The 16,827-nt window shown below is 46.4% G+C and overlaps 1 protein-coding gene and 1 long non-coding RNA gene across 2 annotated transcripts in view; both read left to right on the plus strand.

The window, feature by feature from the left end:
- The window catches only part of LOC308480976, a 74,753-nt gene that overhangs the window by 22,488 nt on the left and 35,438 nt on the right, over positions 1 to 16,827 (plus strand). The window lies entirely within an intron of this gene.
- Positions 4,429 to 14,786, plus strand: LOC308480921 (lymphocyte antigen 6E-like). Its single transcript, XM_081012915.1, has 3 exons — positions 4,429 to 4,588; positions 11,188 to 11,307; positions 13,392 to 14,786. The coding sequence occupies exons 1-3, from the start codon at positions 4,537 to 4,539 to the stop codon at positions 13,598 to 13,600; spliced, it is 381 nt and encodes a 126-aa protein (XP_080869041.1). The 5' UTR covers positions 4,429 to 4,536; the 3' UTR covers positions 13,601 to 14,786.

Consider the following 16,827-nt stretch of genomic DNA (forward strand, 5'->3'; position numbering starts at 1 on the left):
GAATGCAGGCTTCAGCCTTCAAGCTGCAGGCCTCTTCCTCCGGAGCTCTTGTTTTCTTTGAAACGCAGCTCCGTGAACCAGGGAATTAATCTTCCTGCGTTCACACTTTTAGCCCGAAATGCAGCATACCTTGAACTTTGTTGCTCTGGAAAACACCTCTTCTTTCCACCAGCTGTCTGTGGAGCCTCTAGCCTTTCTCAGACGCTTTTCTCCCTCCTTGGAGCAGAGGAGGACAATCCACCAGCCTCTCATGCAGATGTCCGATGAATCGCAACCATCCGAAGGCTGCCACTGTTGGAATTCTGCCTGGGTCAGAGGAATGTGCCACAAGCGTAGGCACCGGCAGATATTCCTGTCGACCTCCCCGCGTCTCCCAACCTCTGCTGATAAGCAGGCGAGGTCCGGCGATTCTTCTCAGATGTATGAGAGGAACACACCGTTCTTCCTCTCTCCCCTTTGGTGTCCCCAGGGAGGGGAAAGAAGCAGACAGAAAACTATTTACATCATTTATTTCTGCCTCTTACATCAGTACAGAGAATCATGTCTGCACTCAACAACAGCAAGAAGAAAACTCCTCCCAAGTACATCCAGTACGGGTCATATGACACACACACACTGAGCTAACATCCGGTGCTCAGTACAGAATGGACTGCCCCTTTGTTTCCATGGCAACAGTCACAAACATCCTGTCTGGCTTTCCAGCCACAAGCAGCTGGCTGAGCTGCTAGAGCCTTTGCTTGCTGCAGCATTGGTGCTTTATGGTAACATTGCCATGATCTTCGTTTTTTTGATGTTGAGCTTCAGACCATATTTTGCGCTCTCCTCTTTCACCCTCATTAAAAGGTTCTTTAATTCCTCCTCACTTTCTGTCGTCAAGGTTGTGTCATCTGCATATCTGAGGTTGTTGATATTTCTTCCCGCAATCTTAATTCCGGCTAGGGATTCATCCAGCCCAGCCTTTCGCATGATGAATTCTGCATATAAGTTAAATAAGCAGGGAGACAATATACAGCCTTGTCGTACTCCTTTCCCAGTTTTGAACCAATCAGTTGTTCCATATCCTGTTCTAACTGTAGCTTCTTGTCCCACATAGAGATTTCTCAGGAGACATGAGGTGATCAGGCACTCCCATTTCTTTAAGAACTTGTCATAGTTTGTAGGGCGATCCAAAGTGAATCTGGTCAGGATTATAAATACCTGTGGGCTAACAATGAGAAATAGTGGGAGCACCAGGCACACAATCTAATCACGACACATTGGATCGGAGTTCCCCCAAATCTCTCTGAATTACCTTATATTTGCGTTCCTGTAAGGTAACAGGAAACATCAACAAGAAACATCAACAACCTCACAAAGAGTCGGACAAGACTAACAACAACAACAACAACAACAAAAGGTAACAGGCCCTTACTCAGTCCTGATCACCTGGAAGTAGAGATGGGCGAATCTATCAAGCTTCTCATTTTTCCAATCTCAAATTTTGTTCTCCACATTTTCACAGCAGGCTGCTGCTGCTGCTGCTGCTGCTGCTGAAATACAATCTTCATAACAATTCACAAGCATTTTAGTGTGAATTTTTCCTATTATACACATTTTCATATGTGGTTTTTTCACCAGTGTACATACTTGCACGATGAATTTTCACTATGCATTTTTGTATGTTTTTTCACACACACCTTAATCTAGTATATTCTTTTTAGTACAGAGCTGCATTGCAAAATTCGGGGAACTGCAAATTTTGAAGGACATCTCTGTTTCGGTTGATGTATTCTTTCAGGAAGTGCAAATGAGGTCAATTCTGCTTTAAAGGCAAACGGAACTGAATTCCTCCCACAGTCCTATAAGGGAGCCCCAGGTGCCTACAGATGTATGTGTGCAGCCCATCTTTGCAAATATACAGTAGTATTTGAGGGTGTTCTAAACATACATCGAAATGCCCCAAATTTCTGTGTTTTAGGGTTCTGTTTTTTGCAATAATGCTGCTCTTCCAATTTCCCTCCTCCCCAAGGCTGGGTATTCCATTAGCTTGTGTGACATTTTGTTCCATTCTTTACTTAGAGCATTTGTACACTGCTCTTCAGCCAAGCCGATTCCCCAGAACAGATTAAAAGGTAAAGGGACCCCTGACTATTAGGTCCAGTCGTGACCAACTCTGGGGTTGCGGCGCTCATCTTGCTTTATTGGCCGAGGGAGCAGGCGTACAGCTTCTGGGTCATGTGGCCAGCATGACTAAACTGCTTCTGGCGAACCAGAGCAGCGCACGGAAACGCCGTTTACCTTCCCGACGGAGCGGTACCTATCTATCTACTTGCACTTGACGTGCTTTCGAACTGCTAGGTTGGCAGGAGCAGGGACCGAGCAACGGGAGCTCACCCCGTCGCGGGGATTCAAACTGCTGACCTTCTGATCGGCAAGTCCTAGGCTCTGTGGTTTAACCTACAGCACCACCCGCGTCCCTTCAGATTACATACAACCAAAACAAGACAGTCAAGAACAGAGGTCGGCAAACTCAATCAGAGGATGGGCCGGTCGACACTCCGTCCACCGGAGGACGTGTGCTCTTTTGGTTCGGAGGAGCGCCCATGTGCGTGCGCACACGCTATTTCGGGTGCTTCTCCGTCCCGCATGCCTGTGTGCACACTGTTTCTGGTGCACATCCGGGTTGGAGGAGTGCCTGTGTGCATGTGCACAGGCACCATCAACCCGGAAGTTGGTCTCCGTGATGCACCACACCACAGTGTGCCGCAGTGCGCTGCGCCAGTAAGAGCGGGGGGCAGGGGGCGGGAGGGGTTGGCATGGGCCGATTAGACAAACCTCGTGGACCATTACCAGCCCATGGGCCTTAGGTTGCCAACCCCTGGTCAAGAATGTCTACCACTTGGAAGATTGGGAAAGGTTGTGGAAGAAAGGGGTTACGTTTACTGCATGTACGGTTCTAAAGGAAAACATTATGAAAATGATGTATGTTGTTGTTGTTTAGTCATTTAGTCGTGTCCAACTCTTCGTGACCCCACGGACCAGAGCACGCCAGGCACTCCTGTCTTCCACTGCCTCCCGCATTTTGGTCAAAGTCATATTGGTCTCTTCGAGAACACTGTCCAACCATCTCGTCCTCTGTCGTCCCCTTCTCCTTGTGCCCTCCATCTTTCCCAACATCAGGGTCTTTTCCAGGGAGTCTTCTCTTCTCATGAGGTGGCCAAAGTATTGGAGCCTCAGCTTCAGGATCCGTCCTTCCAGTAAGCACTCAGGGCTGATTTCCTTAAGAATGGATAGGTCTGATCTTCTTGCAGTCCATGGGACTCTCAAGAGTCTCCTCCAGCACCAGAATTCAAAAGCATCAGTTCTTCGGCGATCAGCCTTCTTTATGGTCCAACTCTCACTTCCACACATCACTACTGATGTATAGATGGTACTTAACCTCAGTAAAATTAGGAAAGATTTACTGTATGAGTGATAACGTATGTTGGAAATGTAAAGAAAAAGAAGGAACCTTTTACCATATGTGGTGGGCGTGTCCAAAGGTGGAAGACTTCTGGGAAAAGATATATAATGAATTGAAAAAAATATTGAAATATACATTTATTAAGAAACCAGAAGCCTTTCTACTTGGAATAATAGGAATGGAATTGCCTAAAAAAGGTGTTAGTTTGTTTTTGTATGCCACAACTGCAGCGAGAATTTTACTTGCCAAAAATTGGAAATCACAGGAAATACCAACAGTGGAAGATTGGCAGATGAAGATGTTGGTCTTTTTGGAGCCGGCCAACCTTACTGGAAGAATCCGCAATCAGAAAGAGGAGGAACATCAAGAAGAATGGAAAAAATTGAAGGAATATTTAGTAAAATATAACAATATAACATAAGTGGAAATACTTGCAAGTACTAAATTTGGTTTAGGATTAAACTATGTTGAATTGTATAAGATGATGGATTGAGAATATTATGAAAAGAAAGGAAGTTAGTAATTTGAACAAGTTAATTTTATTAGAAAGTGGATATTGGAAAGTTGCTAAAATGAGATTTAATGAAAATCAGTTAGGAAGGATTTGAGGAAGTCACCCAATAATGGAATGCAATTTGGATTTTTAACTGTAAGAAGCTTTGAACGTATGTATGTTTTTTTATTTGTTTGTTATTTTGTGTTGTGTTAAATTTGGAAAATTAATAAAAAAAATTGAAGAAGAAAAAAGAACATCTACCACTGAGAGTTTCCAGGGATCTTCTGCAGGCAGATCTCCTGCTGCAAACCTCAAGCCTCTCCCCTTTGAGGTTGTCACCTACATGTGATTCCCCTCCCTCTCTTTCTCTCTCTCCTGCATAATGATGAATTGCCTTTAGTGATCTCACAGGCCCACACCCATTCCCACACTGACCAACTCCTATGCTCATTCCTCAGCCAAGTGCGTCCCTCCCTATCCTCAGCTTCTTGAACCCTAAAATTATTGTGACCATGGCAACAAAAGGCAAACACCTCAGGGGTGTATATAACCATAGTGGCCAGCAGTCTGGGATACAGTTCCACAGAACACTGCAAAGATGAAGACTCTGCTGGTTGCCTTGCTGGTGGCGATCTTATACGCCGGAAAAGGTAAGGCACATTTCTCACCTTTGCTTAGGAAAAGAGCTGCAGAAAAGGACGGGAGATTGGAGACTCATAGAATCGCAAGACTGTAGGGTTGGGATGGATGCGAAGCACTATCTAGTCATCTAGCATAAGATGTAAGCATCAGAGCATTATAATCTCAGGGCTGTGGGTTTGAGCCCCACACTGGGTGGAAGCATTGCAGGGCACGATCCTAGATGACTAGATAATCCTCGTGGTCCTTCCAACTGTACAATTCTGCGATCTACAATCTAAAAGGGGGACTCTAATATAATGCTCAGACCAGTGACTAGTGTTTAATACTAAATGCCTCATTAAAAAACCTACACCTAAGTTTCTAACACCATGGAGAGGTTTTTATTGAAGATTTATGAATGTATAAGAGTAGCCCTGCTGGCTCATATCTATGATCCATTTGATCTATCATCCTGTTTCTGTTAGTTCCCAGCCAGATGTTTTCAGGAAAGAGGGCACGAAGGCAACAGCTGTTGTCCCACCTCAGCCAACGGCATCTTGAGGTATACTGCACTAACTCTGGAGGTTCCATTTGGCCAGTGGAATTGTAGAAATTAATTAGGCATTGGTGCAAAGAAGCTTTGTTTCCTCTTTTTTCGTCCCGTCTGTCTGATAGTGGAGGGTTTAGAGAGGGCAAGTCAGATGAGGGAAGGTGGAAGGGACTGTGTGAATGAAGGCTTGTGCGAGTAGCCTTTCAGAAACATCTAAAAGGCGATGGGAGAAGAAGCAACCACATCCCACTCAAACAAAAGATATGCAATAGACTATTGGATTAAATAACAGAAAAGCAGGTTTAGATTGTCCCTAGCCCAGCTGAATGTTGGAAGATTCTTATCCCTGCAGAAAAGTTTTGTAAGAAAGGTTGGCTCGCCCAGACACGCTTCAGATACACAGGATGTACCTGTGGCAGGAACAAGTATCTGTCTAATGCGCCGTCATGCTCTCCCCTGCTCCTGCGCATAGAACATGTTACGTGATCTGACATTAGTGTACGGAAAGCTGTGTATATGAACAATCTGCCTAGGCGTTCCAGCCACCCTGCGGGTTTTTTGCATCAGAAAGATTGTAAGGGTGGACAATTCACACACAGGTATGGCTTTATGTCTGTGGATGTTGAACGGCACGCATTTTGCACAGTGTGCCGAAAAGTTGCGCAGGAGAATGAAATTTCTCAGGACACACAGAGCCTTCATGCTGGGCCCTTTAGGAGGAAAATGGGGAAAATTAGGGATGCGATATTTTTGGATAATATGTTTTGTTTAAATTTCTAATAAAAATTTATTTTAAAAAATATTTGAGGTCCCATCCTCCAAATTACAGTCCAATAGGATTGTAAGACTATAGCTGGGAAGGGGTGGGGACACACAAGGGGACTAGATGGAAACCAAACAAACAGTAAACAAAGGAAGAGATTTGGGTTGAAAAACTGCCCCTCTGGGCTTCCTGTTTCCTGTGCGCCAGGTGATGGACCCCTCTCCCAACGCCGCAGGAGAGAGACAGACAGAGATAACCAGATAATGATGAGGGAATTGCATTTTCTGCATTCCTCTTTGGTTGCAAGAGGAATCTGGCCCTCACTCGATGTTTGGCTGTCTGGCACTTGCTTCCCATGGAATGCGAGGACAGGCAAAGGCACTGGGTGCATGGAGCATTCTGGCTGCCGCGACCCCCTGATGCCGTTCCTGGAAGCACAGGTTATCCTACTAATTGGGTTTTTTAAATTGGAGTAAACCACAGGCAGGGGCTAGAGATGATGAGATAAGAAACTACGAAAACAACCCAGCTACAAGGATTTTAAAGGTTTGGCTTGAGAGGGGATTTCATTCGGTGAAAGAAACGAGGGGCACACGGCTTGCTTATATTAAAGTTTTTCTCTACATTTATGATATGGCAACCCTCCCAGGAATGCAAGTTAAAAAACCCCACATCTGTAAAAGTGAGGGTGGAAGAAATTGGAATATAAATATTTAACAAAACTGGAACTGTGTGTGTGAGAGAAAGGAACTGAGAGAGAAGGGGGGGGGGGGGACATAACGCTTTGAAAATATGGAGCAAAGTTTTCCCTAACGTCCGTTATCCACAAAAGAATGCTTTTTGAGATTAGGATAATTGGCCATAAATCAGTGGCAGGGAAGAAAGGAGTCTAGCAGCTGTGGGAATAGAAGCTACGTGAAGTCTGGATTCAGACCATTCTTTCTAGGCTGGAGAAATGGCGAAGATGGCTTGTTTACTGGAAGCCAAATCATGGGATGAAGCAATGCAGTGACTCTGGAAACTGTGAGATAACTGCTTCTCTCGAGGCATGATGGGAACCATCACCAGTTGTAGGAATGAAGGCTATAACATCATATATGGATAGGAAAATATCACGGGCGTGGGAACTATCACATGCAGGAAAGAATAAGGATTACACTTAGAGTTCCTCACTTGAAACTTTATAAATTACCTAATATACCAACACAAATGAAACCACAAGATTGTAGCTGTTATATAAGGGATTATTATATCTGAATGTAATGGAACTTATTAGGATTTTGGAAGGCAGAAAAAATGTAGAAGATTGAAGCCATCAAATCTAGCACATGGAGAGGCCAATTTGATTAAACTGTATAATTTGAATAATTGGCATTAATAATTGTATTAACTGGATAAAATTGGTATTGTTATAATGAGGCTGTTATTGGAAAATCAGTGAAAACATATTTAGAAAAAGGAAAACCTCCCCTCCATTTTGCCAACATGTCAGGGGCACAGGGCTGTGAAACAAACCATTGGTCATATTTGGCTTTGTGACGTCCATCACATTGCTTACAAGCTGTCACCAGGAAGCCTATTCAGAATGAAGGCAAAGTTTCCCGCCCTCACTTGGATTTGGCTTCCTTGGTCCATCGCAACTTCTCACAGAATCCTTCAGCTGCAAGGCTGTGTCAAGGTGGCAGGTTGCCCTGTACATTTTAATAAAAGCCAGAAAGAATTACAAACCAAAAGCTGTAATCCTGTGGGAATTGAGGTGGGCAGAACCTTGCTCTGTGAACATGGCAATACTTGAGAATAAATATGCAATGAAGTGTGCTTTGTGGGAGCGGCCTGTCCTGTTTGTCTCCTATTTTTCTGCGGTTGTTTGCTGGGTGCATAGAGCAGGCTTTCTGCTGGGTGGGGCTGATGATAGACATAGTACAAAACATCTGGAAGGCACCAGGCTGGAAAAGCCTGCTTTTCTTTATTCTTATAATTCTTATAATCATTATTGCTATTATAATATAATAATAATAATAACAATAATTTATTATTTATACCCCGCCCAGCTGGCTGAGTCTCCCCAGCCACTCTCGGCGGCTGCCAATCAAGTATTAAAAACAATACAGTGTTAAATATTAAAAAGTTCCCTGAACAGGGCTGCCTTCAGATGTCTTTTAAAGATAGGATAGCTACTTATTTCCTTTACATCTGAAGGGAGGGTGTTCCACAGGGCAGGCACCACCACCGAGAAGGCCCTCTGCCTGGTTCCCTGTAACCTCACCTCTCGCAATGAGGGAACCGGCAGAAGGCCCTCGGCACTGGAATTCAGTGTCCGGGCTGAACGATGGGGGTGGAGACGCTCCTTCAGGTATACAGGACCGAGGCCGTCTAGGGCTTTAAAGGTCAGCACCAACACTTTGAATTGTGCTCGGAAACGTACTGGGAGCCAATGAAGATCTCTCAGAACCGGTGTTATGTGGTCCCGGCGGCCACTCCCAGTCACAAATCTAGCTGCCGCATTCTGGATTAATTGCAGTTTCTGGGTCACCTTCAAAGGTAGCCCCATTTAGAGCACATTGCAGTAGTCCAAGCGGGAGATAACTAGAGCATGCACCACTCTGGTGAGACAGTCCGCGGGCAGAGAGGGTCTCATCCTGCGTACCAGATGGAGCTGGTAGACAGCTGCCCTGGACACAGAATTAACCTGTGCCTCCATGGACAGTCGTGAGTCCAAAATGACTCCCAGGCTGCGCACCTGGTCCTTCAGGGGCACAGTTACCCCATTCAGGACCAGGGAGTCCTCCACACCTGCCCTATTATAATAATGATTGGAAGCCTTCGGAAGTCAAATATTTCCATTTGCAAGTCAATTCAACACTGGCCATTTTGTATTTCAGCAGAATCTTGGCTAGGTTGCAAATTAATGGATCACTTTACCCAGCCAGATGGGTGGGGTATAAGTAATAAAACTATTAAAATTATTACTGTCATTTTTCCTGACTAAGGAAACATCCCCCAACCCTTTTTTGTCTCCTAGTCCTGGTCTTTTTCTAGGAGGTGTGTTGTGTGCAGGTCCCAGCAACAGAAGTGTTGCCAGTGAAACTGCTCTGCCTTGAGGGCATCTCAGTAGGCTGGCTGTTTGCCAAATTGCTTGGGATCTTACCACCGAGAGATTGCAACGCCCATGCCGTAATTTGCGCTTAATGAAGGCTTTGGAGATGTGCAGAGCAGAATGTCAACAAGGTCCTTACCTATGCATCTAGATTTCCACAGCGCATTGCATAGAACCTTACAATATGCACCTCTGAGGCTGCTGGCTGGAGGAATCCCGGAAACGTAGAGTTGGGACCCAATGGGTCATCTAGTCCAACCCGCTGCAATGTGGGAATACTAGTGAAAGAATCCCTGACAGGTGGCCACCCAACCTCTGTTGAGAAAGGAAGGAGAGTCTACCACCTTCTAGGTTAGGGGTCAGCAAACTTTTTCAGCCGTGGACCGTGGTCCACTGTCCCTCAGACCATGTGGTGGGCCAGACTATTTTTTTTTTGGGGGGGGGGAATAAACAAATTCCTATGCCCTACAAATAACCTGAAGGAGCGTCTCCACCCCCATTATTCTGCCTGGACACTAAGGTCCAGCCCTGAGGGCCTTCTGGCGGTTCCCTTGCTCTGAGAACCCAAGTTACAGGGAACCAGGCAGAGGGCCTTCTCGGTGGTGGTGCCCAGCCTGTGGAACGCCCTCCTACCAGATGTCAAAGAGAAAAATAACTACCAACCTTTAAAAGACATCTAAAGGCAGCCCTGTTTAGGGAAGCTTTTAATGTTTAATAGTTTTTTGTATTTTAGTGTTTTGTTGGAAGCTGCCCAGAGTGGCTGGGGAAACCCAGCCAGATGGGCGGGGTACAAATAATAAATTATTATTATTATTATTATTATTATTATTATTATTATTATTACCCAGAGATGCATTTTCAATAAAAGCACACATTCTACTCATGTAAAAACACACCGATTCCCAGACCGTCCGTGGGCTGGAATGAGAAGGCGATTGGGCCGGATCCGTCCCCGGGCCTTAGGTTGCCTACCCCTGATCTAGCTCTTATTATGATTTCACACTCTTTAGTTAAAACATTCCTGCTTTCGAGTAGCTGGGGAAACCCAGCCAGATGGGCTGGGTATAAATTATAAAATTATTATTATTATTATTATTATTATTATTAGGCAAGCAGTTGACCTGATTTCTCATTGACGCTTCTTAGTGTGTTGTGGTTTTCATGGCCTGCTCAGAGGTAAACTCTGGTCTTAATAGCCTCATGCAGAACCTCCTCCTTAGAAGGAAATGTGCTTTGCGCTACTTACTTTGAAATGTGTTAAGCCAGTCCAGCTCTGTTTGGGGGTGCCCTTGTGTTAGAAGTAAAAATCCTGCTCCTTATGGGGCAATCCAGTCAGATGGGTGGGGTACAAATTATAACAGTCATAATCACTGTGGTCTAAACCACTGAGCTTGCTGATCAGAAGGTCGGCGGTTCGAATCCCTGCGACAGGATGAGCTCCTGTTGCTTTGTCCCAGCTCCGGCCAACCTAGCAGTTCGAAAGCATGCAAAAAAAGTGCAAGTAGATAAATAGGTTCCCCTCCGGCGGGAAGGTAAACGGCATTTCCATGCGCTGCTCTGGTTTCGGTGTTCCGTTGTGCCAGAAGCGGTTTAGTCCTGCTGGCCACATGACCCAGGAAAACTGTCTGTGGACAAACGCCGGCTCACTCGGCCTGTAAAGTGAGATGAGCGCCGCAACCCCAGAGTCGTTCGCGACTGGACTTAACTGTTAGGAGTCCTTTACCATAATAATATTCAAACAGTCCTCTAAGCAGGAAACACCTGCCCCAATAGAACAGTCTGAATTTGGTCTCTGGAAGATCTTCATCCTCTGGTTTGGGTGAACTTCAGGATTCAGAATGTGGGAGCAACCACTTCTCCATGGGACCTTGAGAAAAACACCTGGGCATTCTATCCGATGAGGATCTCTCAGCTAATTTTGGAGGTATCCATACCTCTAAGGCGCCAATGTGGAACCTGTGGTCTTCCAGATGTTGAATGAGAGCTCCTGCTATCCCTGACCTTTGACTATGCTGGCTGGGACTGATGGGAGTTGAGGCGAAACAATATCTGGAAGAGCAAAGTGTTCCTCGCTCCCTGCTCTAAGGCGTGTTGCTTCGCCCCAAGGTGCTCACAGCCTTGAAGGTCACAGCCAGACTGAGACAAACGTTGATTTATGTTCACCTGGGAAAGAGATGCCTTTGCTTGACTTTTGCTTCTCTGTTTTCTTTCCGCACAGCCCACGCCTTTTTTTGCTACAGGTGCGAAAACGAGCCTTCCAACTGGAACTGTATGAAGGCAGTTAAGTGCGCAGAACAGGACCAATTCTGTACCACCATCACTTCCACGTCAGGAACGGGTAGGTAGCAAACCTTTATTATATTCTTTCTGAAGCTACAGTTGCTGAGCGTGAGGTGAAGCCCTATCCCTCAAGGTCGCTAGCCAAGGGCACTGGCAGTATGACAGATCACTCTTCTTCCTAGGCTGGGTGAAAAAAGGGCAAAAACAGGTTACTGACTGGGACAGAGTGACGTTTGCAGCTATTGTTAAAGTTGCAAAAAACAAAGAGCACAGGTCTGAGGGAGGGAGGAATTTTTGTAACAACATTGGTGTACCAGCTCCGCTCAAGGCATGACGGATAGCAGCAACAACCGAGAAAAGACAGCCACAACATTTTACAAAGACAGGAAGAAAGAATAGGGACAGAATAAATGTCACACACTCGAAGAACAATGATATAGTATGAGATCTTCACTTATAAATTGTTGAATGTGTTAACACAAATAGAAGTTATATACAGTGGTACCTCGGGTTACATACGCTTCAGATTACATACGCTTCAGGTTACAGACTCTGCTAAAATATTACCTTGGGTTAAGATCTTTGCTTCAGGATGAGAACAGAAATTGTGCAGCGGCGGTGCGGCGGCAGCAGGAGGCCCCATTAGCTACAGTGGTGCTTCAGGTTAAGAACAGTTTCAGGTTAAGAACGGACCTCCAGAACAAATTAAGTTCTTAACCCAAGGTACCACTGTATATTGCAGCTGTTGCATAAGGGATTACTAACGCCCTCCCACCAGATGTCAAAGAGAACAACAACTACCAGACATTTAGAAGACATCTGAAGGCAGCCCTGTTTAGGGAAGCTTTTAATGTTTGACGGACTACTGTATTTTAATATTTTGTTGGAAGCCACCCAGTGGCTGGGGAAACCCAGCCAGATGGGCGGGGTGTAAATAAATGATGATGATGATGATGATGACTGGAATGTAAGTGAAATCATTAAGATTTTGGAACGCAGAAACAAAGTAAATAATCAAACCATCAATTCTAGCATGCGGGGGGGGGCACCTAAATTACATAATTGGGCATTTGTATGATTTGTATTAGGAATTGTATTATAATCTGGCAATGTTATAATGAGGCTATTATTGGATTATTGTAATTGGAAAACTAATAAAAATTATAACCCAAAAGAAAGAAAGCTAGCCGTCACTTATGGCCCATCTGCAAGCTCCGAACCCAGCTGCCATTGCTCTGTCCCAGCTCCTGCAAACATAGCAGTTTGAAAGCACGCCAACACAAGTAGATTAATAGGTACCGCTGCTGCGGGAAGGTAAATGGGGTTTCCGTGCAGTCTAGTTTCCGTCACAGTGTCCCGTTGTGCCAGAAGCGGTTTAGTCCTGCTGGCCACATTACCCGGAAAGCTGTCTGTGGACAAACACCGGCTCCCTTGGCCTGAAAGCGAGATGAGCGCTGCAACCCCCTAGTTGTCTTTGAGTGGACTTAACCATCCAGGGGTCCTTTACCTTTTAGCTAGTAAAGGTAAAGGGGACCCCTGACCACTAGGTCCAGTCGTGGCCGACTTTGGGGTTGCGGCGCTCATCTCGCTTTATTGGCCGAGGGAGGCGGCGTACAGCTTCCGGGTCATGTGGCCAGCATGACTAAGCCGTTTCTGGCGAACCAGAGCAGTGCACGGAAACGCCGTTTACCTTCCCGCCAGAGTGGTACCTATTTATCTACTTGCACTTTGACGTGCTTTCGAACTGCTAGGTTGGCAGGAACAGGGACCGAGCAACGGGAGCTCACCCCGTCGCGGGGATTCAAACCGCCGGCCTTCTGATCGGCAAGTCCTAGGCTCTGTGGTTTAACCCACAGCGCCACGTGCCAAATAAGCAAATAAAATCCGCAAACGACAGTTTGAAATGTCGTGACTTAAAACTCAGGGAGCATCCTCACGGTCTTTATTTTAACGATGGTCTCCAGACATTTTGCTGGGCGTGGAAAGACTGAGCAATGGGAGCTCATCCTGTTGCGGGGATTCGAACCGCCGACCTTCTGATCAGCAAGTCCTAGGCTCTGTGGTTTAACCCACAGCACCACCCGCGTCCCTTAGCTTTTACCTACCCATGTATAATCGCCCCCTTTCATTCCTGTCCTCCAGGCAAGAACGCCGTGTACCAGCTTAGCAAGAGATGCACCCCGACTTGCACGGAGAACTTCATCGACACAGGCCTGACAAGTGTTTCGACCAAGTGTTGCAGCCATTCCTTATGCAATATCAGCGGGGCCACCACTGTCAAAACCAGCAGCCTGCTGATGGCCGTGGGCGTCCTTGCCAGTTTCTTCTACATCTTCCAATCCGTCTTGTGAGGAGCAAAGGTCACAGTTCTCCTATCCAAAACTGTCAAATGTCGCTCCCCTTTCCCTTGTTCGAGATCAAGAATCCCGTCATGGACAGCAAACGCCACCCCACGGAAGCATTGCGGAAGGGCTTGCTCACCTGGATCACTGCCCTGAATGCTAAAATTCCTGACTTCTTGCTTGGTATTGCAGAGCGTGGAGTTTTCTCCACCTGCCCAGAAACCTCTCGCTCCTCTTTGGTGCTGCAACGCACCATCTTCTCCTCCCCAGTCCCTCGACAAAGCAGCTGACGAGTCTTCTCCTCCATCCACCCCATATCATTCCCCACCCCACCAAAGCCTCAGGTCATTCCCAGACAACACGTTTTCCGACTGGTTTGCACAGAGTTTGGTTTGCACAACCTTTGCCATTCCCAGACAACCGACGTGCAAAATCAGTTTGCGCAAAGTTTCGGAGGAAGTAAAATAATATCAGGTGTTTGCTAAGCATTTGTGGTGCAGGGGAGATCACAAGAAATTGCATCCAGCAAATGCCATCTCATACGTTCCTTTATCATTCCCCATTGCTTCCCTTATTGCAGGGAGTCCCAAGGGGGGCAGATTGGTTGCACAAACCAATTTTTATTTTTCTGCCGGAGTTTTCTTTTATGTTAGAAGAGCAAAAGGCTGGAAGAGCCGCAGGTTTTTGTGAGCTCAGAGCAGGTCTGCAACACTGGCTCGAGCTGGTTCCACGATCACCTTTCCTAATTTCCCCAGGCATTCAAAGAAGTCTATTTTTTAAAAAAATGTGTGTATGTATTTTGGGTGGTGGTTGCTAGAGATCTCTAATTTAAAAACAAAAACAGAGGCTGTGCCAAGCTACAGTTCCTGGGGATTTCATTAGAACTGAGATCTTTTATCTAAAAAAAAATCTAACAAATAAATTAAATAAAAAATAAACCAGCCTCATAGTAACTGGACCAGGCCAGCCCCCATCGATTGGCTGGGCACAAGATCAGAAGCTGGAATTGGCGTTTGTCGGGTGGGGAGAAGGCAGAAGCAAAAGGAGCCATCAGCTGATGGAGGTGGAAGATACAGGATGTTTTTAAAAGTCTCTCCCACTTTGCACCTTCCTCCACATTTGATGTTCTGTTCTGCTCTTTCGCGCCTGTGATTTGTAAAGCTGGAGCGCATGTTAATAAAGTTTTGCCATTTAAGATCTGCAGCCTCAGTCGTCATTGATATTCTGTTTCAGTAGCCATGACAATGTTATAAACTGAAGAATAGAATTGGGTTATTGGGTTATTGCTTTTGGTCTTGCTGTGAACCAAAAATCTCCAAATGAATCCGAACTACAATGTCTAAAATCCCTGGTAGAGGACAAGGATCCTGAGATCACGTTAAAGGTAGCCAAATTCTGTGCAATTGCCATAAAACTTCGGGAACAAGCTGTGCTATCAAAATGATTAAGGTTTTAAATGATAATTTTAGGTTATATGTTAATGACTAAGTTTTAATTTAATTTTATATATTTTTTTAACTGTTGCTATATCTAACTGCAAATTCAAATGTATTCCTGTCGTGTTCTATGACTACCTTGGTATTGTATGTGGGCTGGAACTGGTCTGTGACTGAAATAATAAATTCAAATATTCTGTTTCAGTAACCATGACAGTATTATAAACTGAAGAATAGAATAATAGAATTGGGTTATTGGGTTATTGCTTTTGGTCTTGCTGTGAACCAGCCTGAGACCTCTGGACACAGGGCGGTGTATAAGTTGAATAAATAATAAACAATAAAAATAATTGCAGAGTTGGAAGAGATCCCCAAAGGTCATCTAGTCCAACCCCCCTCCAATGAAGGAATCACAGCTAAAGAATCCCTGACAGATGGCCATCCAACCTCTGTTGAAAAAACTCCAGTGAAGGAGATTCCACGACCTGCTGAGGAAGTCCCTTCCACTGTGGAACAGTTCTCACTGCCCAGAAACTTCTTCCTAATGTTTAGTCGGAATCTCCTTTATTGTAATTCGAATCCGTGACTTGTGTCAGACGGCAGTGGAAACAACCCCACAGCAGGCTGCCAGGAATAGATAAGGCAAGGAAAAGTCCTTACCACCTGCTTTTTAATCAATATTTCTGAGCCCTTTGCTCTCCTACTTTCAAGGCACGCCGGGTTTTGGGAGATGGAGGGTCTGGAATGCTTTCTAAAGACACTGTGTCCATCAGTTGTTGCCATTCTGGAGGTTCCTCTTCCTTCTCCTGTTCTCCCATTATTTCCGAGCTTTCCCGTTGCCACTCCCACGGGCCCAACCTGCCTGGGCTAAGAGGGCACTTGTGCCTTCCACCTCCCTCCGCGCCTGGCCCAACCCAGCCTCACCCCTTTGCCACGGCGCCGTTGCCGGAGGGAGGGAGGAAGGAAGATGGGGAAGGCCACGCCAGGATCGCAGGCTGGGAGCAGGCAGGCAGGCAGCCGCGGCTGCTGGGCTGTCTGTCTGGCATAGCTGTCAACCGTCCCTTATTTGGCAGGAAACTCCCTTATCCCAGCGCCATGTTCCGCTGCTGTCCCTTATTGATGATGTCCCTTAAATTTCCCGGGTTTCATGCTCGTCCGGCTTGGGAGGCAAGCAGCGGCTCGGGGTCCTCCGCCACGAGAGAGAGAGCATGCGCACGAGCTGCCGCGTCTCTGTCTCTCCCTTTTCCCCCTCAAGGGCGCGTCGTGAGGAGACAGGTGGCGGCAGGCGGGCAGGCAGCCCCTCTCTTGTGAGACTTTCGCTGCGCTGCTAGGGGAAGCCGGAGGTGGCTGAGGAGGCGGCCTGAGGGAGGAGGAAGAGGAGGGGATGGGGAGGGACGCAGAAGGGCGCCACTTCAGCGGCCACCGCGGCGCCGCAACCGCCTCATGCCGGGCTCGCGGGTGAGAGTCTCTCTTCCTCCCTTCCTCTCTATCGGGTGGGAAAGGGCCAATGGAACTCCTCGTGCCAGGACGACGGCAGCCCGGCGTGCATAAGCTAAGCAAAATCCTTTATTTTGGCTGCTGATCCCTTATTTTCAAGGCTGCTGATCCCTTATTTTCAAATCTGTAAGTTGACAGCAGTTCTGTCTGGGGTGGGGGCTTTCCCTCTCCTCCTGGCTGCCACCACTCACCTGGTCTTAGGGCTGCCCCATCCTCCCCATTGCAGCAGCCTGAGAGCAAGCTAGCCAGCCAGCCAGTCAGCTGGGGACTTTGGAGAGCCTCCCCCTGAAAGCTCAAAAACTT

The sequence above is a fragment of the Podarcis pityusensis genome (genome assembly GCF_964106645.2).
Source record: "Podarcis pityusensis genome assembly, chromosome: 7".
In the NCBI taxonomy this organism is placed as follows: Eukaryota; Metazoa; Chordata; class Lepidosauria; order Squamata; family Lacertidae; genus Podarcis; species Podarcis pityusensis.

Coding starts and splice junctions, on each gene's coding strand:
- LOC308480921 (XM_081012915.1), top strand. CDS start 4,537: ATGAAGACTCTGCTGGTTGCCTTGCTGGTGGCGATCTTATACGCCGGA. Junction 4,589..11,187: donor GATCTTATACGCCGGAAAAG/GTAAGGCACATT, acceptor CTTTCCGCACAG/CCCACGCCTTTTTTTGCTAC. Junction 11,308..13,391: donor CACTTCCACGTCAGGAACGG/GTAGGTAGCAAA, acceptor CCTGTCCTCCAG/GCAAGAACGCCGTGTACCAG.